Below are 27,845 nucleotides of genomic sequence, written 5' to 3'. Positions count from 1 at the left end.
CCAAAGTTTCGCTTGAAGAGTTGAACCACTCCCTATGTTTCTATGGAAGCCCATTAGCTAGTTACCCGACGAGTTCCGGATAACTCCCCCACAACTAGAATTTAAACCTCCATTCGTGCTAGATCCATCAGGATTTACTTTAACCCAACCTGATTGGGGAGCTTTCCAATAGACAATCTGCAGCCCTCCTTTAGCCAGCTTAATCTTAGCATTCTCCCAGTTCCTAGCATAGTCCACAACCTTCCTGATTATGGACACTGGAATGAAAGTCTCCCCCTCAAAAATGAATTTGTTTCAGGCTTGCCATATATGCCAACATAAGATACCAAACAACACATTCTACTTAATGCCTTGAACTCCTGTCTTCACCGTGGCCTTGAGATTGCCATCAATCCAACCATCAGTATCTGATTGAAAAAATTCCCTGTGCAGCCTACTAGGAACCATGTTGTCCCATATCAGCCTACTTCCAATGCAATCCCTTAATACGTGAAGGCTATCTTCATTTACGCCATAGCACCTTGGGCATGCTACAGTGAGAGCTAGATGTCGATCTCTCCTGTTTGCGTTAGTTAATAGGTTGTTTCCTTTGACTAGCCAAAGAAAGGCCCGTATCCGTTCGGGTCCATCCCATTTCCAGTTGCTTCGGTTGTTAGATTGAGGGTTGTCCAGTGGTTTCATATGCAAACTTCACATAGAACCTTCCATCATGAGAAAAGTCCCATACCACTACATTATTTCCTTGGGTTGGATTAGGAGGAACATTAGGCGCTACTCTTGCGCAGGCCTCAACATCAAGGATTTTTTGCAGCATGGGCCAGTTCCAGGAGCCATCTGTGGCCACATATCTCTCCACCGGCCAGTTGAACTGTTCTTCAGGAATATGAGCTATAGTGTGGTGAGATAAAGCATTGCATCTAGGAATCCATTTCTCTGACCAAAACTTTGTACCTCTTCCATCGCCAAGCTGACTACTAGATCCTTCCAAAATACTGGGCCACACTTTGACAATCCCTTTCCAGATAAAGGAGGAAGTCCGTTTGGATGTAACATGTGGAAAAAGGTCGTCCCTTACTTTATATTTGTTCTTGAGAACCCTCACCCATAGATCGTTGCGCTGTGTAAGCAGTCTGTGCCCTAGCTTCATCATAGTGGCTTGATTCACCTTCTGCGCTTGGCGAATGCTAAGCCCCCATCATCCTTATGCCTACAAACTCTCTCCCAGGAGACAGCGTGAATCTTACGGCTTTCAGCATCAGAGCCTCGTATAAAATCCCTTAGGGTGTGTTGGTACATGTCATCTTGAAATATTGCTAGGCATTTAAAAGTGGGTAAGTAGTATATTCATATTTGACAGAGGTTATTTAAAAATTTGTCTAGCTAACCCATTTGCCTAGCAATTGAACTTTGTATGCAGAATTGGACAAAAAATATGGTGCTCAAAATCCTACTTGGAGGGTGGTATTTGAGTGATAGCTCGTTAAGTGAAAAAGATGAACATGAGAGATGTCAAAATTCCCCTTTGATGACTTCAACATTAGTTCTCGTTAGGGTTATTTTGTAAAGGACTATTTTGTAATTTTAGTCTGATTTTCCATCAATATTTTATCTTCAACCAAATATAGATTCAGGAATTTCACTCAATTTTTTCAGTAATATTTTGCTCAACCAAACAAATTTTTTAACTTTCCTATCTAACTCATTTTTCCTTCAGATTCTTAGTAATCACATTTCCCTAAGGTGGTGTTTGGTAGGAAGATTTTTTTGAGATGGATGGGGAAGTGAGAGTGGGTATTGTATTATACCATGTTTGGTACAAGTTTTAAAGAAATATGCCCACTAAAATCAGTTGCCCAAGATTTGCTAATTGTGTGAAAATTATGTTGAAAACTACTGTTTAGAAATACCACTTTGTAAGTGGTATTTTTGGTTCCCCAGTAAAGCATGCAACTAAGCAATCAACGACAGCAAAAAATCACGAGAAGTGGCATAATTATCAGCAGCAACAATTAGTTGTAGCCTTGTAGGTGTAAGAGACACAAGTTTAAAATAAAAATGTACATAGAACTCACAATAGCATTCATAATTATCTGCATCGAGTTGTGGTATCTACTAAAGATAGATAATATAACTTAACGAAAAATTGAGGGGGAAAAGACTGTTGAAAATACCTCTTCCAAGGTAGTATTTTCAAGTTGTCTAGGCTAATGGGAGAAAGAGGACACATGTGGATGCCGAAAATACCCTCTTCTATTAGACAATAGTGTTTGCTACAAGGGTTATTTTGTAATTTGAAGTTATTTCCTTATCTATATTTTATCTCAAACCAAACATAGACTTTATAAATCTTACCTAATTTGCCCGGTAAATTTTTTTCTAACCAAACAAAATTTTTATATTTTCATACCAAACTCACTTTTTAATCATTTCCATATTAATTACATTTTCCTAGTATTTAAAAAAATTCTGCTCAACCAAACACCCCCTAATAAAAAAACAAAAATTTAGTTGTACCAAACGCCCATTACTCTCTTGTCAATATCCTTGAACGTCTTTGCAGGGAGTGGGCACGTCATCATGGCGTATAAGTTTATGCTTGTGACTTGTGAGTGAGAGATGACGCAATTTCCATAGTTGCTTCCTTCGAGCAAAGATGTATGCAATTTCTGCAATCGTAGCCTTTTCAGTTACCAATGTGCTTGAAAGTTAACATTCCAGTCAACATATTCCTTTAATTAACACTCCTTAATTAAGAATGTTCCCGTAATGTTCAAGTTTCCTATCTCATCTATTAGCATGTTGAAGTCTTGCTAATTAGTTTTCGTGGACAGTAATATTAAGGAGTATTAAATGGTTTATCTTTTGTGTTTTAATAATATAAATATTTTAATAATAATTAATACTTTTAGAACACTCAGACAAAATTTGAAAAGAAAATGTATTAACTTAGGTAATAATAAGAAAGGTTATATTGATAAATTTTTTGATTACAAACTCTTACAAATTACATTATTTCTGACAAGTAAGACACTTTTAAGTAAAAAATTATTTGTAAGTTTTTTTTTTGTAAATATAACTGTATTCATAATAATATGCTTTATAACATTTATGATAAGTGATCATGTCTTTATAAGTAAGAAGTACAGTCATTGTCGTGTGCTTTATAGAACTTAAGAATTGCAGCCATAGAACCATGTCTGACGTTATAGAATTTTTGTGCTTACCAACCATTGACCGACAATGATAAACGAATTGAAAGAAGGCACACTACATTGCAACCTACATCAATCCTTATCTCGCAGTGGCAGGCAAAACCTAAACAATAGTTTATGACTTTATGGTGAATTTAGTATATAAATAAACAAGTATGATATCTAATACAATATCATGAGAAACCACGCTAAATTTTCGTGGGTTCTTACGTCCACCCAGGTGTTTGTAATCATTTCAAGAACAAGATGTCAAATTAATGTTTGGATATGTAGAATATCAAAAATAATATGCCAATCAAGAGATAAATTCACACAAAGAACATTCGTCGTGGTAGATCAATTAATGTAGAGAAGACAACAGTGTATACTGTGTAGCATGCAGTCTTGATTAAAAATGTAAAGCAGAATCGGGAAAAAAGAATTTGAACTTTCACCTAAAAGGGTGACAATATGACATGACGATCGTGGAACTTGAAAGAGGTGGGTGAATATGAGAAAAATTCTTGCATGATTAGATGATGCATTAAGGGAGTCAAAAATTGATTTATTATTATTATTATTTTAAATCGTGAATTATTTATGTGATATAAAGATTTATGTAATTGACTCAATGCATGGTGCACAGTAGACATACCAAGAATCTTTCAAGGAGGAAAACGCTTGGAATGGCAATTTTGATATATGAAGACGAATGCTTGAGCATTTACCACCATGGCCGTTACCGAGGCTTCCAGTGGGTCCTTCAAAGTTTAAGGGGACCGGGTTTTCTTTTTCTTTAGCCCACTTTTCTTTTTGTTTTGCTTTTTCTAAATGCTTTATTAATTTTCTTTTCTCTGTTTTTTCAAATCTTAATCTTAAAAACCTGTGTCCTGAAAGCAAATGATCAAGTGATATTTATTGGTTCATCATCATTCATCAACCTTAGTAGGGTTGTGAAGAAGTACTTTCAGTTTCAGTGGATTTGTTTGTCTCTGGCCAAACTGCTGGGGCTTCTGTACTCTTTGCAAGGTAGTGTGACATGTTACAACAATTACGGCTGGCTTAAAAAATGTCTATTTGTATTACCTTTTTTTTTTAATATCTATGATTGACTAAAATTCTTCTTCTTAAAGTATACGACGATATATCAAATTAATTTTTTAAAATTAAAAACATTAATGTAATGTTTCCATATATTTAAAATAAACATGAATTTAGTTTATCATATTTCTCTTAGTTTTAAAATAATTTCCATTTACAATTTTATAAAAAATAAAGAAAGTATTTTTAATTATAAAAAAATTAAGTTTATACACCCTCATTTCATTTATACGATCTATTTATCTCATGTTGCATGAGATAATTATCTCATACAACATAAACAAGATAGTGGAATCAATCATTTAAAGAAAAAAATAGTGGGTTCCATATTTTGTCTCTGTTGCATGTAAGGGTGTGCAAAATAACTAAAAAACTGAACTGAACCATAAACCAAACTGAACTGCACTTAAAATAATCGATCTTTAAAAACCAGTTCTTGAACCGAACCGGTTTTTTGAACCATTTTAAGAATCAAACCATTTCCGAACTGAACCAAATTAATTTTTATAACTTTATTTTTTAAGATTTTAATAAAAATTCTTTACAAAATAGGGTCGACCCGAACCGAATCTGAACCGAACCGAACTGTTTCCAACTGAACCGAACTATTTCTGAACCGAACCAGTTTTGAACCGAAACGAACCATTTTCGAACCGAATCATTTAAACCAATTCGGTTTAGTTTTTCAAAAAATTTGGTTCAGTTCGACCTATGCACATCTCTAATTGCATGAAATAATTATCTCATACAACATGAGATAATTATTTTCCTTCATTTATACTCTCTTTTATTTAGTAAAAATACTAACTTGTCTTACATTTAAAAAAAAAAATATTTCCTTAATTATGGAAGTGACAAATAATTTGAAATAGACTAAAATTTAAAAGTAACCATTATTTTAAAACAGAAGGAATATAATTTTGAATATCAACGTGATCTAAACTAACTTGATATTTTGTGTGTCTTCGAAAGATAAATTATCTCTAATAAGTTTAAAATGATGTCGTTTTATAGCGGAAATAAAGGTGTTTTTAAAATTTTAATTTATTTGTCTTTATCATTATAGTTTTTTAATCTTACAATTCAAAACGACGTTATTCTGAACTTACTGAAGATAACTTTATCTCTACAAAAATACTTTTCCCAATTTTTATTTTATGTATTTGCATTTGACATAAAATAACTGTTTTTTTTGTTTTCGTAACATGGAGGACTAAGGCCCAGGACCAGTTTTTTATTTTAATACAAAATCATGAAAGGATAACTTGTGCTAATATGATTTACCAAAATTGGGAACTTGGAACAACTAGAAAAAGTAAAGAGTTGATAAGCCTGGTCGTTTATATTAAAAATCTTCACTGAAAAAATAAAAAAGTGGTGGCATTTAAGAAATTTAGTGCAACATGAAGGGCAATGACATTTAGTTTTCATAACATTCTAGTTGTTCTTCCTTTAAATTGTGTTTTTTTTGGTCCCACTGTCCCACAGTGTTTCTTTCTGTCTCTTTTGTGATTTGACCGTTGCTTTTCTCAACGTCTCTCTGTTCCCCTCTCTCTCTCAGTGATTCCCTCTCCGTGATCAAAGCTCCATCTAGTTCCCGCTCGCCATTGTCAGGTATGGTTCTCCATTCTAAGCTTCACTCTTCATGTTAATTTCTCAGCCACTGCTCATTATTTTCTTTTTCTGCATTTTTCTTATTCTTCTCCTACTACCATCACTATTTTTTTTTTATCAGCTCTTAAGAGTAAGAAATTGAGTGAGGCTGCATTGAGATTTTTTGTCAAATGGGTACCCTGTCTTCATGTTCATCAGCTCTTCTGTAACCTTTTTTTTTTTTTTTTTTTTTCCTAAATATATTTTTATATCTTCCATATTGGCAGCAATGTATTTCTTGATTACTTTTTTCCTTTTCTTTTTAAGTTTGTGAATGCTGGTCTTCTTCTTCTTCTTCTTCTTCTTCTAATTTAGCGTAATTGACGACTGTTGTAATGCCTCTCTTTTATTATTTTCACTTTGAAATGTTTTTTTTTTTTTGCTGGCTGTTTTTCACTCTGCTAAAAGAAAAATTCCCAGATCAAAGTACTATGCTTTCTTAATGTCTTCGCATTGTGATTGAGCATGTTTGTTTTTTCTGGCAAACATAGAGGTAAACTGGTAAAGGAAAGGACTTCAGGAATCTCCATTACTTGTTTCTCTTGATCAAATCTCAATTTTCGATATCCTTCTGACTTGAATATGAAGGAAAGCATCCAACTTTATTAACATTGACAGATCTCTTTGATTCAAAAATAGTGTTTGCTTTCTTTTTTTTTCTCCAATTCCATTTTTATGTTATTCAGTATATATATTGAAATTCCCTTTTTCTGTAGACAGATTTGTGATAAACAAAGATTGTCCATTGATTTCCACTTCAATGCAAGCCTGAGATATTCATAGGGCTAAAGGAAAGCCATAATAAGAGATGGGATGCTCTCAATCAAGATTGGATGATGAAGAGGCAGTTCAGCTTTGTAAAGATAGAAAGCAATTCATCAAACAAGCTGTTGAGCAAAGAACTCAATTTGCTATTGGTCATATGGCATACATTCAGTCTCTGAAAAGAGTTTCAGCTGCTCTGCGTGATTACTTTGAAGGAGATGACTCACCTGAGTTCTCATTAGATTCATTCATAACCCCATTACCTTTCAAGCATGTGAAGAAAACTGGTCCTGCTTTCATTCCCATATCTTCAAAACCCTTCACTCCAAAATCAATTGAGCTTGAATCCAATACAACATTGAAAGTGAATTACCTAAGGCCGAGTGGTAATCCAGTAATTTCAGTTGAGGAAAGGCCTCAATCACCCGAAATGGTTCGAGTTGAAACATATTCCCCCATACACCAGTTTGGCATTGATGGTTTTTTTGCTATGCAATCCTCACCTATGAATTCCTCAATTTTTGCTTATTCTCCCAATAACAGGCCTAATATCCCTCCCCCTTCACCTCAATCTTCCCAATGGGATTTCTTTTGGAACCCATTTTCATCATTAGACTATTATGGTTACCCAACCCGAAGTAGCCTTGACCAGACTACTATGGATGACGAGAATAGAGGACTGAGGCAGGTCCGAGAAGAAGAAGGAATACCAGACCTGGAAGAAGATGAAACTGAACAAGAAGATTTTGTTGAAAAGAGAAATGTAACAGAAGAAAGAACCAAAATTGATGTAAACTCCTCCAAAGAAGAAGTCACAGTTGAAGATGTTGATGAACATGAAGAGGAAGGAACAGACAGTGAAAGTGAAACTTTACATGAAGTCACAGACTCACAAGCTAATGGCTGTGAATGTTTTCAAGTATCAAAAGCTCAAACTGCGAGTCATACTGAATCCAGCCATCAGGAAATGGCAATTGGTAATCAAGAAGCTAAGGAAGAAACACCTGGTTTTACAGTTTATGTAAACCGAAGGCCAACAAGCATGGTTGAAGTGATAAGGGATCTTGAAGCTCAATTCACAACAGTCTGCAATGCAGCCAATGATGTCTCAGCATTGTTAGAGGCCAAGAAAGCTCAGTATTCATCGACATCTAATGAACTCTCAGGTTTGATGGAAGTATACAATTTATTTTTTCATTGTGTTTAAAGTGTTCCTCCATGCTCCTGTTTTTCATAGTGTTCAGTATTGTAAGTTAAGCTTCAAATTTCAAGGATAACATCCATTCACAAATTCTTATTGTTCATTTGGCCAACGCATTTGTTTTTAGTTTTCACTTACCACTTTCCCTTTCCGAAGTCAATCCACACTATTATAGAAAATGAATTTGAATTGTATATAGAAATAATCTTACTTGTTCTCGAGTTCTCGTTTGATTTTATAGTAGATCATTTTTCTCTCACTCATATCTATTTGTAAATTTTCAGGAATATAAATTTCAATTATATTTCTTTTGCAGCATCAAAGTTGTTGAACCCAGTAGCTCTGTTCCGCTCAGCTTCTTCACGCTCTTCCTCATCAAGATTTATAATGAATTCTTCAAGCACTAGGGATGAAGGTTACGAGGGCACTGATGATCCATCAGAGGAACATGGTTTGTTTTCTGTTAGCCATCAGTCAACATTAGAAAGGTTATATGCATGGGAGAAGAAGCTCTACGAGGAAGTCAAGGTATATTACTGAACTTCTACCCATGAACTATTACACACCATTTGATTTTTCAACACTTTTTTTATTATTAGATAAAATCCTATGCTAGTCCCACTAAATATAGCATGAGATTTCACCCAATAATAAAGAGTGTTGATAAGAGTATGTAAAAAGTGTGTTACTAGCATTTCTCAAACTATTAAATGCGTTGTAAAATTATTTCAATAAACTTCTCTCAAATGACATGCTTTGATACATATAATTGCAACTTCAAATATAGCCTATTAGAACTTATAAGTTATAACTCTTCTCTCTTGTAATCAATTAAAAGCTAAGCTGTTATGTAGACAATCCTTCAGGGATGAACAAAATCAATATTCACTCATGAGGTCATCAGTCCATCAATGGAAACTACACTTGCTTATAATTATTACTAATTTTTTACTCGAAAATAATACTTCAAAGTGCTTATGTAAAGTAATAAACCAAGATGGTTAGCTTCTAGGTAATGTGAAAAATCATAATGCTTCAAACTGATGAGTATAAATCCTTCTATTAGGCGTTTAATAGCATTGTGAAAAAATACACCAGAGGCCAACTGCAACTATTTAATCTAATTCAGTAATTTTTCTCTCAGTCTCTTATTTCTTTAAATTTTATTAGATTATTATTGTAACAGGTCATCGAGCTTATGATTGCATACAATTATAATAATGGGAAACTTAATCCTATGCCCACTTTCTTCTTCAACAGTCTGGAGAACGTGTTCGAATTGCATATGAGAAGAAATGTCTGCAACTCAAGAACCATGATATAAAAGGAGAGGAACCCTCTTCTGTGGATAAAACAAGAGCAGCCATTAGAGATCTGCATACCCAGATAACAGTTTCATTACATTCAGTTGAAGCTATTTCCAGGAGAATTGAAACTCTAAGGGATGAAGAGTTGCATCCCCAACTTCTTGAATTGGTGCAAGGGTACGAGTGAAAATCGTTATTCCCATACAACTTTGTTTTCTGGATGAACCGTAAACTTTCTGCCAAAATTTAAAGTATTTTCACTTTCAGACTTAAAACATACTGCTAATATTCCATCTTGTTCTGTATGCCCCTTCTCTATGCAAACTAGTTTTCATAAAGGAAAACTATAATGCTAGTCTTTGTTTGGTAAACAAAACAATAATACATACAGTAGTAATTCTAACTTAAGAGAGTTAAATTAGTTACCTATATCATTACATTTAGATACATAATATTAGAGCCAAATTGAAAACTTAAATAAGATACTTAGTATTAGAGCCAACAAATTTACATAGCAGCTACTTAACCTTGTCTGTACTACCGCCATAAGATTATATATGTAATTTCTGGTGCAAAAATTTTGATCATGTCCTTCTTGTCTTGATAGAACTGCACAATTAGTTTTGTGTATGGTTATGCTTCAACTCTAGTTTCTTGAAATTGTACATGAGCAATATGCTGTGTGGTCTTAAATGAGACAATTTACTTCCAACATAACTATAGAAAGTTTGAATGATGGAACCAGTTTTTCCATTAAAACTAAAAGAAAAAAACGTACAATAAATAGACACCAGAAATATTCCAGTGCAACAAATCCCTATAATCAGGGAAAGAGATAAAACTAGAAAACTGAATCCTATTTTAACTAAACAGGAAAAATATCAGAAACAAACTAATCCTAGGAATTTAAATAACAAATAACGAAACAAACTCCTAAGATTAAGGAGGAAAAATAAAACATTCTAGATGCTGAAAACTAGGGATTGCAACACTCCCCCTCAAGCTGGGTGGTAGATGTCCAGCATTCCCAGCTTGGAAATTAGTCCTTCAAATTTAATTCTTGATAAAGACTTGGTTAAGATATCAGCAATCTGGGACCCTGTGGAAATGTGACTTAGATCAATAATATTTGCATCAATTTTTTCCTTGATGAAATTTCTATCAAGTTCAACATGCTTGGTACGGTCATGATGGATTGGATTATTGACAATTCCAATGGTGGCCATGTTATCACAGAAAATCTTCATAGGATCCTTGTATTCGAGGTGTAGCTCCTTTAGGACTCTTAAAATCCACATTCCCTCACAAGTGCCTAAGGACAATGCCCTGTATTCGGCTTCAGCACTGCTTCTGGCTACCACAGACTGTTTTTTACTCCTCCAAGTGACCAAATTTCCCCACACATATGAGCAATAGCCTGTGGTTGATCTTCGATCGATAATGGATCCTGCCCAATCAGCGTCCGTGTAAATCACAATATCACGGCTGGAATTTTTCTTGAAGAACAATCCTTTACCAGGAGTCATCTTTAAGTATCGTAGGATTCTGTAGACGGCTTCCAAGTGCTCTTCATTTGGGCTGTTCATAAATTGACTGACCACACTCACAGGGAAACTAATATCAGGCCTAGTGTGGGCTAAATAAATGAGTTTTCCAACTAGTCTTTGATATCTCTCAGTGTCTACCGAAGCACATTCTTGTTTGAGTCCTATCTTGTAGTTCGCCTCCATTGGTGTATCAGAAGGTTTACATCCCAACATCCCTGTTTCATTCAGCAGATCAAGAGTATATTTTCTTTGAGAAACTGAAATTCCTTCCTTAGTTCTTGCCACTTCCATTCCAAGAAAATATCGTAATTTTCCAAGGTCCTTGACCTCAAATTTGTGAGCTAACGTCTCCTTTAATTGCTTTATCTCATCCTCCCAATTACCAGTAATCACAATATCATCAACATAGACAATTAATATTGTAATTTTCTGATGAGGTGCAGTTTTAACAAACATAGTATGATCAGTTTGACATTGGGAGTACCCTTGATTTTTGACAACTGCAGTAAACTTATCAAACCAAGCCCTTGGAGATTGCTTCAAACCATAAAGGGATTTTAATAATCTACATACCTTTCGAGATCCTTGACCATCTTCCACTCCTTGGGGAATTTCCATGTAAACCTCTTCTTCTAAGTCACCATTTAAGAATGCATTCTTCACATCCATTTGCCAAAGGGGCCAATCTAGGCAAGCAGCAATGGACAAAAGAATTTTAATTGAATTAAATTTTGCTACTGGAGCAAAGGTTTCCTGGTAATCAATGCCCTGTGTCTGAGTGAATCCTTTGGCCACAAGTCTTGCTTTATGGCGATTAATACTCCCATCTTCATTATATTTGATGGTAAAAATCCACTTACAGCCAACCACTGATTTTCCTTGTGGTAAGGTAACTATCTCCCAAGTGCCATTTTTTTTGAGTGCATGCAATTCATCCTGGATAGCAGAACACCATTCAGTAGTCTTAGATGCCTCAAAGTAGGATGTAGGAATGGTTTCCTTGTCAATGTTCTTGACTAGATGCTGCATCCTGGAGGAAAGATTAGCATAGGATATAAAATTACAGATGGAATGACTTGTACATGTCCTTACCCCCTTACGAAGTGCAATTGGCATGTGCAGAGCATCATCAGAACTTGGCAGCAAGGATTCAGTTTGGTCAAGTGCAGGACTAATGGTTTCTTCAGTTGGACCAGGAGCCAAGGTAATCTGTTTGTCAACATGTTCAAGCATCTCAGAAGCTGTTCTGTATTTGGGCCGTCGCGTGTAGACTTGCAGGGGCTGCTGTTCAGGCGGTTTCTGGAGCGAGCCGGAAGAGGATAAGCCATTAGATGAAGTGTCATTTTCCTGAGATTCACCTAAGACCGGTGTAGGGGCTGTTGAAGCAGAGTTTTCTGGAGTATTAGTCACAAACAACCATTCCTTGGAATTAGGGATCTCCCCCTGAATGGCGGTTTGGGAAAAATAAGGCTGATGTTCAAAAAAGGTGACATCTTTAGTAATGTAGAATCGATGTGTGGCTGGACTGAAGCATTTATACCCCTTCTGAGTAGGGGAATAGCCAAGAAAGATGCCCTTAAGAGCCCGAGGATCCAATTTACCACCTTGAGAGTTATGAATGAACACGGTGCAACCAAAAATTTTTGGTGGGAGATTTGGGGTTAAGGTCAATGAAGGGAATGCAGTGAGGAGTGTTTGGTAAGGTGAGGAGAAGTGTAATACCCGAGATGGCATGCGGTTGATAAGGTAAGTGGCTGTAAGAATAGCTTCCCCCCAATAATTTTTGGATGTATTTGAGGCAAAGAGTAGGCTACGAGCAACTTCAAGTAAATGGCGATTTTTTCTCTCAGATACACCGTTTTGTTGTGGGGTATTGACACAAGAGCTCTGGTGGATGATGCCATGGTCTTTTAGGTAAGCTGAAAGGTCCAAGTTAAAATAATCACGTGCATTGTCAGATCTAAGGGTAAGGATTTGGGTTTGAAATTGGGCAAGGATCATTTTGTGAAAGACTTTAAAGGTGGATGTGACTTCAGATTTATTGGCTAATAGGTACACCCATGTCATTCGAGTATGATCATCAATAAATGTGACAAACCAACGAGCACCCGTAAGGCTTTTAACAGTTGCAGGTCCCCACACATCACTGTGGATAATGGCAAATGGTTTAGAAGGAACATGCATTTGTAAGGGATAATGAGACCGAGTTTGTTTTGCAAGTTGACATATATCACATGAAGGAAAATTCGAATTCTCATTAAATAAAGAAGGGTACATCTTTTTCATATATTGAAAGTTTGGATGCCCTAATCTAAAATGCCATAAAAGAGCCTTATTCAAATTGCTAGTTGCTGCAAATGTGCTGTCTTGAGTCTTCATAACCGCGGCTGTGTAAAGTTGATATAAACCATTAGAGACCCTAGCACTGCCAATCGTCCTCCCCGATGCCAAATCCTGAAAAATACAATCAACGTGGGTAAATTTGACTGTGCACTTTAAATCCTTGGTCAATTTGGTAATAGAAATTAAATTGCAGGTAAGAGATGGAACGTAGAGAACTCCAGTTAAAGATATGGTTGACGATAGGTGAACAACACCAATTCCGTGAACCTTGGCTAAGCCTCCATTTGCTGTTTTTACTGATTTTGCCTCGAAAATGGGAAAGTATTCAGAAAGAAGAGAGGAATTACCAGTCATATGATCTGTAGCCCCAGAATCTACCATCCAGGAATCACATTTATCAAGATCGGATTGGAGAGCTGTATGGAATGTACCTGATTGATGACTATCAGATGAGGGATTAGATTTGTCCTTATTGCAATCTTGCAGCATGCGTTGTATGGCTATCACTTGTTCCCTTGTAAATGTATGGCCTTCGGATTTTGCTTGCGGAACATCTTCTACAACTGCAGCAACATGATTAAAGTCTCTGTTTTGTCTTGGCTTCCAATCAGCTGGCTTGCCATGGATTTTCCAGCATGTATCCCGAATATGCCCAGTTCTGTTGCAATGGTCACACCAGAGCTTACCATTTCGCCTAGGTCTGGAGTCTGCATTGTTGGGTCTAGAGACAAAGGCTGCTGCTTCCAAAGGTGCATCAACTTTTGGGATGCTATTGGTCAAAACTTTGCGGCTTTCTTCCCACTTTAATTCAGAAAAAACTTCTCGCAAGGATGGCAGAGGGCGAGTGGCCATGATGCGGCTGCGAGCTCCATCATAGATTGGATTGAGTCCCAAAAGAAGGTTGTAGGTGCGGTCTTGTTCAACAATTTTCTTATACTGAAGAGTATCGGCTGGAGTAGTCCATTCATGTTGATCATAAAGATCCAATTGTTGCCAGAATTTTAGGAGTGAATTATAATAGCTGGTGACATCCTTGTCCTCCTGTTTGAGATCACGAAGAATCCCCTTGATGTGAAACAAGGCAGCTGTGTTATCTTCCTTAGAGAAGGCTTCCTTCACGCCATCCCAAATTTCCTTGGCTGTGGAGCACAACATGTATGTTTCAGCTATTTCAGGCACCATGGAATTCAGCAACCAAGACATCACAAGGTTATTTTCAATGGACCACTTCTTGTATTGTGGATGACTGGTTTCCAGAGGAGCAGCATCACCCGTACCGGTGAGATGATCTCCCTTGCCACGGCCTCCAATGAACATACGAACGCTGCGTGACCACAACAAATAATTGTCTCCATTGAATCGATGACCAGTGATGACTAATGCTGGACTATCGTTGGTAATGACAGCTGCTGAGTTGTTGTTGGTTTGGTTTGATGCTGAAACATTGAGTGGGGTTGTTGTTGGAGTGGTATTTGTACCGGTGGTATTGGAAGAAGTAGTTTGGTAGGCTCTCATGGTGCCAAAGAGTGGCACATTGGTAGCCATGGGTGGATCAGTCCCTTAAAAATCAAGCTCTGATACCATATAGAAAGTTTGAATGATGGAACCAGTTTTTCCATTAAAACTAAAAGAAAAAAACGTACAATAAATAGACACCAGAAATATTCCAGTGCAACAAATCCCTATAATCAGGGAAAGAGATAAAACTAGAAAACTGAATCCTATTTTAACTAAACAGGAAAAATATCAGAAACAAACTAATCCTAGGAATTTAAATAACAAATAACGAAACAAACTCCTAAGATTAAGGAGGAAAAATAAAACATTCTAGATGCTGAAAACTAGGGATTGCAACAATAACAAATGGCAGACATATCAAACTATCATGGCATGTAATTACACATAAAATATCATGCTCGCTGATTCTAATCCAAACATTCAAAAACTACAGGTTGGCAAGGATGTGGAAAGTGATGGCAGAATGTCATCAGATACAGAAGAGAACCTTAGATGAGGCAAAGATTCTTCTAGCTGGCACTGTTGCCAGAAAACAGTCTTCCATGTTAACAACTGATCCGCACAGGCTTGCTTGTTCTGCCTCCAATCTTGAAACTGAGTTGAGGAATTGGCGAAACACCTTTGAGTCATGGATCACTTCTCAAAGATCCTATATTCATGCTATAACCGGGTGGCTTCTCCGGTGCGTGAGATGTCAGCCTGATGCATCAAAGTTATCATTCTCTCCTCGTCAGTCCAGTAGCACACATCCATTATTTGGACTTTGTGTTCAGTGGTCAAGGCGTTTAGATGCCATCCAAGAAACAGCAGTGCTTGATAGCATAGACTTTTTTGCAGCTGGTATAGGGTCACTCTATGCGCAACAGGTAAGAGAAGATTCAAGAGTTGGATCAAAGGAATCCAATGAGAATATGGAAATGGTGGAAGTTGGTCAGGTAGAAGAGGTAATGGCTTCTGAGAACTTGGCTGAAGTTGGTATTAAGGTTCTTTGTGCTGGAATGTCAGCTGCTATGAGCTCAATGGCAGAGTTTGCTATTGATTCTGCTGAGGAATACAATGAACTTGTTAAACGATGGGAGAATGTGAAGTTGCAGCATACTTCTTGTGGGACTGGAACATAAGATAGATGACTTAGATTTTGTGGCTTATTTTAATTAGTTAGTTCAGTAATGGGTGTCAAGTTAATGTAGATGACTTAGATTTTGTGGCTTATTTTAATTAGTTAGTTCAGTAATGGGTGTCAAGTTAATGTAATTTATTTAAGGGTAGGTTTGGATAGAGGAGAATGGAGGAAAAACTAAAGGGAGGGAAAGGTTTTATGCAAGTTTTTTTATAATGAAGGGAGGAAAATGAGGAATTTTCATGTAATCCTCAAAACCCCTTTCGTTATTAATTTGTATGAACATTTTAAAGGTTCTTCTATTTGGAGGATCTTAAATATTCAAACACAGGAAGGAAACTTATTGCTTAATCTCCCTTACTTTTTCCTCCCCCTTCATTTTCTTTTGATTTCTTCCCTTCTCTCCTGTTTTCCAAATGGATAATTGCACTGATACAATTGACAAACCACTGTTTTTAAATCATATTTTGATTATGACAAATTTTTATAAAAAAAAAAAATTACATCTGTTAAATTATACATCAGACATGCTTAGGATCTGTTTGGTTTATTACAAAAAATGTTAAAAAAACTAATTCCAAAAATAATTTGTATTTCCGAAAGATATTTTAAAAATCAATTTAAAATAATTAATTTTATTTAGAGTAAATATCCTTTTTCGTCCCTGGAAATATTTGCGAAGCACAATTTAGTCCCTCGGTTTAAAAAAGTCACATTTCAGTGTTTCATCTTTGAAAAAAAGGGCCACGTTCGTCCTTCCGTTAGTTGGCATCTAACGGCCCAACTAACGGTGCACACGTGGACCGTTACTTTGCTGAGTCACCGTTAAGTATGCCAGCTTGGAAGTAAAACGACGCCGTTTTGAAGGTGCCTTATGTCTTATTGGAGTTTTGAACAGCTGAAGGTCCTATTTGGTCCCTGACAAATTTATCGAGGTCCTATTTGGTCATTAACACTAAAAAATCACCATTGCAGCAAACCTTTCAAACCACCATTGCAGCAAACCAAGGCTTATGCTATTGGCCAAGGCTTATGCTATTCGATCAGATTTCCCATTGTCAACAACCACCTGAAACCAAAAAAAGGATTACAACAATCTTTTACAATATATAACGAGCTTTCTACAGTACATATGAAGTGCCAATATGGATACAACCTTACCCAATGAAGCAGTAACCAACCCCTTTGAACGTCTAGGACATCCAACATAAGTCCTATTTAAAAGTACTTATGTCTGAATTTTTCATCAGATAAGATAAAGGACCACAGTAGTGGAGTCCTTGCTGTTGATTCTTACCATCGCTACAAGGTACTTCTCATTCTTTTAAACAAGTATATGAAATATTTATTTTTTTCTGAATGATGTTTAATGTTCACTATTTCTCTGAAATGTTTGAGGAAACAATTTGGCAGGAAGATGTGAGTATAATGAAGGACATAGGATTTGATGCAGACAGATTCTCCATCTCATGGTCCAGGGTTCTACCTGGTGAGGAGGAATATTCAACACCATTTACTCTTCTGATCCTCATTTTAATTGCTTTCTAGTTATGATAACATATAACTTACATATTAATGAGTATATTTTGTATGAACGTGGACCATAAATTGACATAAAAATGATTCAATATTGGTCATATACTTGGTCTAGGTGGAAACTTGAGGGGAGGTGTAAACAGAGAAGGCATCACATATTACAACAATCTTATCAATGAAATCCTAACAAATGGTATGATTTAATCTTTCTGTTGCATATATATGCAACTCAAGTCCAATATTTCCGAGGTTTATGGAGCCACTGAATTCTGGATCATACCTTGCTGAAATGGTTGATAATGCTGGTGAAAGATTGCCAAAGTTTTCAAGGGAGCAGTCCTTGATGGTTAAAGGATCTTTTGATTTCATAGGACTTAACTATTACACCGCAAATTATGCAGCCAATGTCCCTTGTACAAGTGAAAACCAAACTATTTTCTCAGATGCTTGTGCTATTCTCACAAGTAAGACACAATAAGTGAAATATATTTTTTGGTTTCAGTTTGATCTTTCTTATATTTTGAAAGCATTTGCTTACTTGAGATCTTAATTGTTGCATCAGCAACAAGAGATGGAGTTCAGATTGGTCCAAAGGTAAATGCATATTTTGGGATAACTGCTAAACACATTCAGTTAATAATAAAATTTTAATTTCATTGTTTAGCTAGAAAAGGTTTGCTGCAATGGTGGTTTGAAAGGTTTGCTGCAATGGTGATTTTTTAGTGTTAAGGACCAAATAGGGCCTCGATAAATTTGTCAGGGACCAAATAGGACCTTCAGCTGTTCAAAACTCCAACAAGACATAAGGCACCTTCAAAACGGCGTCGTTTTACTTCCAAGCTGACATACTTAACGGTGACTCAGCAAAGTAACGGTCCACGTGTGCACCGTTAGTTGGGCCGTTAGATGCCAACTAACGGGAGGACGAACGTGGCCCTTTTTTTCAAAAGTGAAACACTGAAATGTGACTTTTTTAAACCGAGGGACTAAATTGTGCTCCGCAAATATTTCCAGGGACGAAAAAAGGTATTTACTCTTTTATTTAAATGAAATAAAACAAATCACTTTAGAGATGCAATCATAAAAGAAGTTAGCACTCAAGAACTGTGAGAGAAGTAAAATTAGATAAGGCTAAATGTGTAATTTTATCATTAAAGGTGAAAAGTAACGGATGGATAGGCAGAAGCAACAGCCAAAGGAAGAACTGTCAGTGAATTATTTTTATTTAAATGAAATATAACAAAAGGGAAAAACTACCGTGACGTTACATGTGATAAGTTTCTCTCTTACATAGGCTTTGATAAATATGTTACCTTTTTTTTTTCTTTTTCTTTTTTCCAAGTGATGGAGCCCACAAATTTGTCTTCATGAGATAACTTATCTCCTTTAACATGATTAATAAAACCCAAAACAAAATCACTTTAGAGATACAATCATAAAAAAAAGCTAGCACTCGAGAACTGTTACTCTGTTAGTGAAGTAAAATTAGATAAACTAAATGTGAAAAGGCAGAAGAAACAGCCAAGGGAAGAATCAATTAGGAGTGAAGAGACTCTTAGCTACAGTGGTATATTCGGAAGCAAACGAAATCAATTGTTCTTTAAATTCAATTCTTTCGAACGCCAGCGTCTTTTTGAGAACCCAAGAATCTAAAGCAAACAAGCACTTTTAAAGCAAACGAAATCAATTGTGCTAAAAGAATAAATTTGCACCATCAGTCCATCTAGAAAGATCTCACCCAATATAAAAGTCACAAATTAGTTTCTCAAAACCAAAATTAAAACACTCGTTTTTAGAGGTGCGCATGAAGCGGTTCATAACTGATTTTGATAAAAACCGAATCAATTTTAAATGAAGTTTTCAAATCGAACCAGTTTTTTTTTTTTAAAACCGGTTTGAAACCAGTTCCAAAACTTTGTTGCGTCCAGTTATTCAAAGTTTTAACACCGGGGGACATTGATTTTTTTTTGGTCACTTTTTGGACTACTATTTATCACAATGTCACAATCTATTGAATTTTTTTTTTAAAAATGTCACGTCATATTCTCGCTATGCCAACAAGTGAGATTGGATTGGACATGTGGCAATATTTTGCAGGTCACAAATCTCGTGTATAACCAGATTTGTGGTCAATGTGGTAAACTGTCACATTTGCAAAAAAAAATTCACCTAACTAATTTAGTTGGGCTGACTAGCGAGATTAGATGAACTTTTTTAACGTGTAATCATCGTGCGTATCTTGCAAGATTGTTGACCGAGATTAGTAACGACTGTACACCCAACAGATGCATATATGACAAGTGTCACAATCGCATGAATCTCGCTGAATAGACTCTTGAGTTATCTGCAGGCAAATCCAAAAAAAAAAAACACTAGTTACCGTCGGTTGTTAAGACAATCCCATAAAAAAAAAATATTGCGCATTTACTAAATCCTAAAAATATCTTACTTGATGTTGAATGTCTTCTGGAAGTCGATGATGATACATCTGCATGAAATTGTGGGCTAGAGGAAGGAGATGTACCAGCTTCTATAAGTTTTGTCTTACATTGTTGAACATATATATCTAACTAAATTAGCATGTTCCAAAAACCTGATCCGCAGCATTGAAGATTCCTGATGGTACATAAATGCAAGAACCAGAGTTACTATTTTTTTCTCAAAAGAATGTCTTAAGTAATTTTAGTAAGTAATGGCTGATACACAAACTACATGTAACAAAGGAGCTAAAAAAATCAAAACATATATCTATGATCTTACATTGTTGAACATATCTAAAATAATTTTGAACAAATTGAATATAATAAAATATATACAATTTTTTAAATGATAAGTTCGGATGACTCCCGAGTTGACAGAAAGATATCAGGATCTTGTAGCAAAAGAAAAGAATATTGAATTCTGAATTGATTCTGTATATTGAATATTATGAGATTTCGATTACATTACTAGTGAATGAATTACATTTTATACTGATAGCTACTAACAGAATAACTACTAAAGATTAGTTACAACTTAGTTGGCCCACTAGGATTATATATCCTTTCATTGACTTTAATCCATTGGGTTTTTGGCTTAGGCATGTTTTATTATTGTGGATCATTTGGCCTTACGAGTTTTTAGGGCCTAATACTCTTTGTTTATATTATTCTCTTTTATTACAACTCTGGTAGCTTCTTAATTAGTGGTTTATACCTAGATTTTGGAAAAAAATGACATTATTTTACAAATCCCATGATGATTCTTTCATTTCAACCATTATTTTATCAATCTTACGATGTATATGAGTTATGGAAAAAGTATTGTGTGCATTGTATGTAGTCATTTGCCATATAATAGCTCCACACGATCAATTTGAAAAAATTATAAACATCACTAATATATCAAAAAATATTAATTCATAATATTAATATGTTAATTGTAACATCCTCTAAATATTTAAATATATTTAATAATAATAATAATAATAATAATAAATAAATAAAAATAGCCGAGAAAATAAATCTAGAAAGATTAACTGGGAATACTAACATCCTTCATTATTTATACATGGATGGAAGTCACTACAAATATTTTACACTCTAAATATTTTACATTAGTTCCATGCATATATTACATTCCTAACTACATCAGGTTACAATGTTTATTCAATACATACTTCTCATTCTAGTCTAGCCTATAGGTGTAGGATTCCACACTGCCTGCATGGAATATGACTACTGCTCCTTGGTTTCCAACTATTATGTAGAACTCTCAAGGGTCGTCATAAAAATAAATATTCACAGGCCATCCTTCTCCAGAAAAAGATAAGTTAGGCATGATGATTTTCTGGAAAGGTTAGCACAAAATAAACAATGTGAGATAATTCTCAGTAATATTGAGATTTTTAAACTATAACCATTTCCAGCCATAATAATGAAAAATATCAATCTCCCAAGTTTATTTCATAACTAAAATAATAACATAAATAATAAATAATAATAACAAATTGTGTAATATTTAACTGAAGCCAATTTAATTCCCAATTTTGTGGGTCTCCTACTTATGAAAAGTTATGATATGGCGGAGCTCAAGCCATGATAAGGCGTCCCTTACCCTAACTATCTGATCCCAAACTTTTGAGGGTCAGTTCACAGCAGTAACATACAGTTAAAATTTACACATCCTCTTAATATTTATTTGGTACCAGATAATTTATTGTATCTTACTGCTAAGGAAAATTTAAAATTTGATGAAAATCAAAATAACATGAGAGGTAGAATAAAATTAAAAGAAAGATTAAGGTAGGACTATAGATGCAAATAATATTAAATAAGAGAAGAAATAAAAAAAAATATTTTGACAGAATAACAACATTACAATTTTCTACAAATAAATAAAAAGAATATAATTGAAAGGAAGAAAATAGAGAGAAAGTTTTCCTCTCTCAATATTACCTTTCACTATTCTATCCTCGTCTTCTTCCTTTTTATTGCTCTGTGTAAAAATTTCTCAAACTTACCTCACTTTTCTAATAGCTTCTTCTCAATCCTTCTCTTCTAACAACGTGAAAGGGACAACACATATCCATATATATATAGTCACACGTTTGAATGCTGATTCATTCCCTTTTTTTTTATCATGCATCATTTTACTTACCTCACCTAGTTGACATTATAACACCTTGTATTTCTAAAACACATAATTACATATGAAAATATGGATTGAGGAGCAGGATTAGTGAAAATCATGAAATTAGGGTCAAAATACATAAGAAGGGTAAAATGGTAATTCGCCAAACACGTAACCCTAGGAAAAAAATTGAGTAGGAGGTCTCAAATGGGAAAACTAACACTAGAAATGGATTCAGAACGAAAAGTTGAGTGGTTAGACAAGTTTCTGGAAAAATGATGAATAATGTTTTTACCGGGTAAAAATATCGCAGTACAGTTGCACCGTAAAGCGTGCCGAATGAATTTTGAGCTCTAAGTTTGGATATAATATATAAATGGTACATAAGACTAGGAAACATGATTTCTGGTAAAAATCGATGGAAATTAGAATTTTTGGGGAAGCGTGCCCGCAACGTGCATAGCAGCTTAAAACTGTTATTTCTCCGAACGACCAGAAAAATTCGAATTCATCTGATCAACGGCACTTAAAGAACAATGGTTAATGTTAAAAATTAGAGTTTCTAAATGATTTATGAACTAATGGAAGATTAGTGGTGAATTTAAGTGAGTTCAAGTAATGTGGCATTTGTGGGGCCCATTCCCACTTAAGTGACTAAATGAGCACATATCCAAATTCATTTTAAAACATCATCTTCCTCCTTGATCAGCCCAAAAAAACGCAGCCCCCTCCTCCACTATTGGAGAAAATGGCTAATACTTGAGAAATTCATAACTCAAGCTACACTCAACGAAATCGAACGATTCCAAAGCCAAAGTTGCTTGGTTTTCTCCCTAGAACAAAACCCCTACCTAATTTTTGGTGTAGGATCATTGTGGAGTGAGATATTCCTCCAAGAAAGTTGCAAATTTTTGAGGAAAGTGGAGACATTGGTGGTTGTTTGCTTGATTGGTTGCTTGGAGGACATTCATTGGAGGCTTAAGCATTGATTTGTGATAAGTCTCACCACCTATTGTGGATTAATTGTTGAGATCAAATTTTGAAAACCTAGAGCATGTGTTGTGTGATTGATGTAGTTAGAGAGCTCAAATTGAAATTGTGTGTTAGATAAAAGTGGCTTAGAATGATGTTTTAGAGTGATTGATGTCATAAAAATTATTGATGAATTATTTGGTAACTTAGGCAAATTTTGGAGTTCATGATTCAACACTTTGTGAAATGACTTTGTGTTGTGATTGTGTAATTGAGTTGTGGAGTGTTTGTATGAGTTAATTATAAGATTGTAAAGTGTGTGGAATTGTGAAATTGAATTGAATACTCTTGGGTTGATGAGCATGGTGGGTTCGGCCATTTGAGAGCATGTATGGTTTGATGTGGTAAAAATTGTATAATTGATGTTTTGCGGTTGTGTATAGTATTTAAATGAGTGGTAAGTTGGTTGGATGCATGAGGTTTAGGGTTGAAACCATTGGATAGGAAAAAGTGTAGGAATTGGCCTAAAAGGGAATAGTTGGAAAAATGGTGTTATGGTGTTGTGGTAACCTTAGAATGTTAATGGTAAATTAAAATAAAATTAAGAAAATTGCTTGGGTAATTTTGGCCTTAGTGGCCGAAGCTATGCATGTGGGAGGGGATGTTTTGGTGCTTTGTAATTTTGGTTAATTGCACCGGGTGTTGATGATCCTCGTGTGATCATTGTAGGTTGCCTCCCTCGGAAGTGAACTTGGAGCCTTGAGCTTTTTGGTAAGTGATTATGAATTGGTGCATAAATTCCTTTAAAATCATGTATATGCATTGGAGAATGGAAATTGAAATGGGAATGTCCTATGTGTAGGCATTTCTAGTATTACCAAGCTTGATGACGTATTTAATTGGAGCTGTCAAGTGAAGGAGATTAATCAGGTAATCCCTTGGTACTGGGGTTTAATCCCCGTGTGTGCTCCATCATGCCCGTTGAGGTATTGGTTGGAGGTGTATATTGGTAATGTAGTATAACATGATCATGCATATTTGTATGTATAGTGGTACATAGGATGTACCGTGTCTCTGGCCAGTAGACAGTTTGCCTTCGAGTATTACGGACTTCCACTGGATAGGTCTCCATGAGGGAGTTCCAGTTGACCTGCGATCGTGGTGTGTCATTCGTAGAGGAGCACACTAGGAAGTCTCGGGTGTATATGGATGGAGGATGTCTTGGTTGATGTTCTGGGAACACTTCCTTGGATTGAAACCCGCAGGCTATATACCGAGGCTAATAGGCCGGATGTTGCGTGGCTTTGGCATTGACCATTCCAGCTTCATCGTATTTTATTCCATATGCTTCCCTACTTCACTAAACCCCTTGCTTTATCCCGTTTTAGAATGTTGTATTATATTATTGATATGCATCAAAGTGAGCCACTGGGCGGAGTAATCTCCAGAATCTCTGGTTACTGAGATATATTCGTATATTCCATCCCATTTTGGGGACTTTATTTCAGGTAGTGACAGTGGCGTTGGAGCGGCGGGGAAGAGGCCTGTAGGATGAGCTTATGGACGTAGTGCATTTTTTGTATTTTATGGTCATTTGACCTAGGCTAGACTTAGAACATGAACATTGTATTGAGCTAGGACTATTCATATTGTCATTTTTGTTCATGTCACTTTTTGGCTAAGTTTAGCTTATGTTTTACCATGTTTTCAATTGGAGATTTATTTGTATTATGTTCATTGGAGAATATGTAAATTGTAATCTCGAGACTTTGTGTAATATTAAGGTATGTAGATGATGAAAGGGCAATAGGCCTATTCTAGGATTTGATTTTATGTTTTATGTCAAAGAAATGCATGCAAAAAAGAATTAATGTGATTGAAATGGTTTAAGATTTGATAATGCCATTATTGAATTGTAAAGTAAGCTAATTGATATAAATTGTGAAGGGTTGCAAGAGCACCAAGGTCTTGTTGGTCCTTGAGTGCCACCCATGTTTATTAGGTACCATTTGAGGTTAGATAACACACCTTTAAAGGTGGGGTATGTTGGAAAAATAAAGGAGACTCTGACAAAATTTCTAAAAATTGGCAGATTGTGGGTGAACTTTGGGAGAGCATATCTCCCTTCACAAAGGTCTAATAGGGGCGTGCCATACACCCTTTTAAATCTTGAGATGTCAACTACCTTGTATCAAAATTGGAGAACCATAGGAGTAACACGAAGCTCTGTAGAAGCCAGAGAACGCAGACTGCTCAAAATGCCCCTGGACATGGGGCTGTCATTGTGCGTTTTTGGGAAATTTATTTCCGTTTTGTTTCTTGGTCAAATTTGGGGCATGATATGTAAAATTGAAGCTTGAGGTGTCTAGTTTATTTTTTAAAAATTTGAGAGCAATTGGTGGAGTGGATTTTCCAAAATCGTTGAGAGAGTGAGGGCTGTTTGGAGCCTTGTTTGAGGTTGGCTAGCAGATTTGCTTGTTCAACTTCAAACGGTGATAACCGGAACAAACAAGAACTTTATGACTCGTGTGATAGCTTGTTAGAAAGATAATTAAGTTTAGAATAACATACTAAAAGATGAGAGGTTCGAGGCATGCAGATCTTCTGCAATGTTCAGAATACCGAACCATGTTCGGATAGGTAGAGAACGAAAAAGTGAGATTTAAGCTAAGTGGGTTTATGAGAACCCTTTAGTGTCTTGATAGAAGTATTATATGATATCTAGGCAATTTATATTATTATTCCACAATGAGTTTTCAGTTACGATCACAGCTTTGAATTATTAGGCTTTATTATTGTTTTAAATGCTCGCGTGATAAAAAGAAAAAAGTTTACTCGCATTTTTTATAAATGAATTGTTGTGATTGTAACTGCGCTTAATATCATAATCAAGGTTAACAATACCGGTGTACAACTGGCTGTTACAAACATCATCACATTCTAGTAACATGTAATTGTGGCTTGGAGGGGGTGTTCCACGTGACGTTCTCCTTGCCATTTATATATATATATATATAATATTATATTATATATTAATTTAAAATAATAAATAATATTCAGTTAATTATTAATAATTAAGAACTATAGTATCATTATTATTTATTAGTAATGATTTAGGAGGGTGTAGTAATATATTTAGCTAAAAATAATTTACTGTGAAAGAATTTAAAAAAAAGAGAGTAAATTATACATAATTTAATATATATTTATTTATTACTATTAATAATTTATTTATTTACAGCAAACATATTAATATTAATAATAATAACAATTTATTTATTCATTATTTTTATTATCAATAGTTTTTGTATTATTATTATTATTTTATACATTATTACTTTGATTATTATTATTATCATTATTATTATTATTATATTATTATTTTATTTGGTTATTACATTAATCTAAACACTAATTAATAAAATAAATTATTACATTAATTCCAACACTTATATATTAATTCTTTACACTACAATATTAATTGCTTATATTAATTATTACATGGCTAATTAATAATATACATTGCTAATTAATTATTAGATTACTAGTAGATTAAATTTATAAATAACCTACAAAGATTAGTTTACATACTAACTTTTGTTGATAGCCAATTTACACACTAATTGAATATTATAATAGTTAAATTATTAATATGTTATTTATTTTTACCCCTAACTATTAACTTTTATACTAATTAGTGATTAGTTATTATTTTAATAATTAACATTTACTACATAACATAGTTAATTAAATTAACATACTACATAAACTACCATTAATATACTACACACAAAAATTAAATAGGAAGAAATAGTTAATATGAGTAAAATTGGTTATTTTTTTCTGACTCAAAGAACAATTAAAGAAGACCGCTATCTATAATATTTAAATAAAAGATAATAATAATAATAATAATAATAATAATTAATAATAATAAGTAAAGTTAACATTATTTGGCTAAAAAAATAATAATAATAAAAAAATTCATACATTATTGTCAAAACAATGATGCCATATTATGAATATTTATGCATGTCTATTCTTCCTCTATTGGGGGTAATTATATACATAAATGAGGACTCTAGGTCCATTACAAATTAGCTGTCAATCAGCTATGAATAAGGAAATGAAATAACTTGTTACTATTTCTATTTAATACAAATCTCCTATGATTATGTCAATCAATTACAAATAAGAAAATTAATCTATTTAATACAAATCTCCTATGATTATGTAATTGTATAATGAATGATTAAAATTCCAACAACTGTACAACTCAACAAATATTATCTCATTTCAACACTCCCCATCAAGTTGGTGCATAGATATCAATCATGCTCAGCTTGCTTCTTCAAACACTTTTCTTGATACAGCCTTTGTCAAGATGTCGGCTAACTGATCTTCAGATTTGATGTAGGAAAAATGAATAATTTTTTTATCTAGCTTTTTCTTGATAAAGTGCCTATCCACTTCTACATGTTTGGTTTTATCATGTTGAACTGGATTATGAGCAATTTCAATAGCTGCTTTATTATCACAATGTAACTCCATAGGCTGATTGTAGCAGATTCTTAAGTCTTGTAGGATGCTCTTAATCCACAACAATTCACACACTCCATGTGCCATTCCTCTAAACTCTGCTTCTGCACTCGATCTAGCCATAACTTTCTGCTTCTTACTCTTCCAAGTAACTAGATTGCCTTCAACAAAAGTAAAATATCTCGAAGTTGACTGTCTGGTAGTTTTATCACCAGCCCAATCTGAATCTTACAGCCTTTAATTCTGGGACTATTATTTTTTGAGTAAAGCAGACCTTTCCATGGACACCCTTTTAAATACCTCAATATTCGATACACAGCAGCCATGTGATCCTCACTTGGGTTGTGCATAAATCTCCTCACAACACAAACCTCATAAGCAATGTCTGGCCTAGTATGTGATAAATAAATTAGCCTCCCTACTAGCCTTTGATATCTGCCA

At 34.8% G+C, this 27,845-nt stretch overlaps 1 protein-coding gene across 1 annotated transcript; it reads left to right on the top strand.

Moving 5' to 3' along the window:
- Positions 1-6,753: 6,753 nt before the first annotated feature.
- LOC133305449 (protein ROLLING AND ERECT LEAF 2-like) lies at positions 6,754-15,747 on the top strand. Its single transcript, XM_061505675.1, has 4 exons — positions 6,754-7,876; positions 8,228-8,439; positions 9,172-9,395; positions 15,060-15,747. Exons 1-4 carry the CDS (start codon positions 6,754-6,756, stop codon positions 15,745-15,747), a joined length of 2,247 nt encoding a protein of 748 aa, XP_061361659.1.
- Positions 15,748-27,845: the final 12,098 nt, after the last annotated feature.

This window comes from Gastrolobium bilobum, unplaced genomic scaffold, assembly GCF_033153095.1.
Source record: "Gastrolobium bilobum isolate Gb01-03AN ecotype WA unplaced genomic scaffold, APGP_CSIRO_Gbil_v1 utg1221, whole genome shotgun sequence".
Lineage (NCBI taxonomy): Eukaryota > Viridiplantae > Streptophyta > Magnoliopsida > Fabales > Fabaceae > Gastrolobium > Gastrolobium bilobum.
Note: the sequence above shows the minus strand (reverse complement) of the source record. Positions and strands in the feature narration are given on the sequence as shown.

Coding starts and splice junctions, on each gene's coding strand:
- LOC133305449 (XM_061505675.1), top strand. CDS start 6,754: ATGGGATGCTCTCAATCAAGATTGGATGATGAAGAGGCAGTTCAGCTT. Junction 7,877..8,227: donor GACATCTAATGAACTCTCAG/GTTTGATGGAAG, acceptor TTTCTTTTGCAG/CATCAAAGTTGTTGAACCCA. Junction 8,440..9,171: donor AGCTCTACGAGGAAGTCAAG/GTATATTACTGA, acceptor CTTCTTCAACAG/TCTGGAGAACGTGTTCGAAT.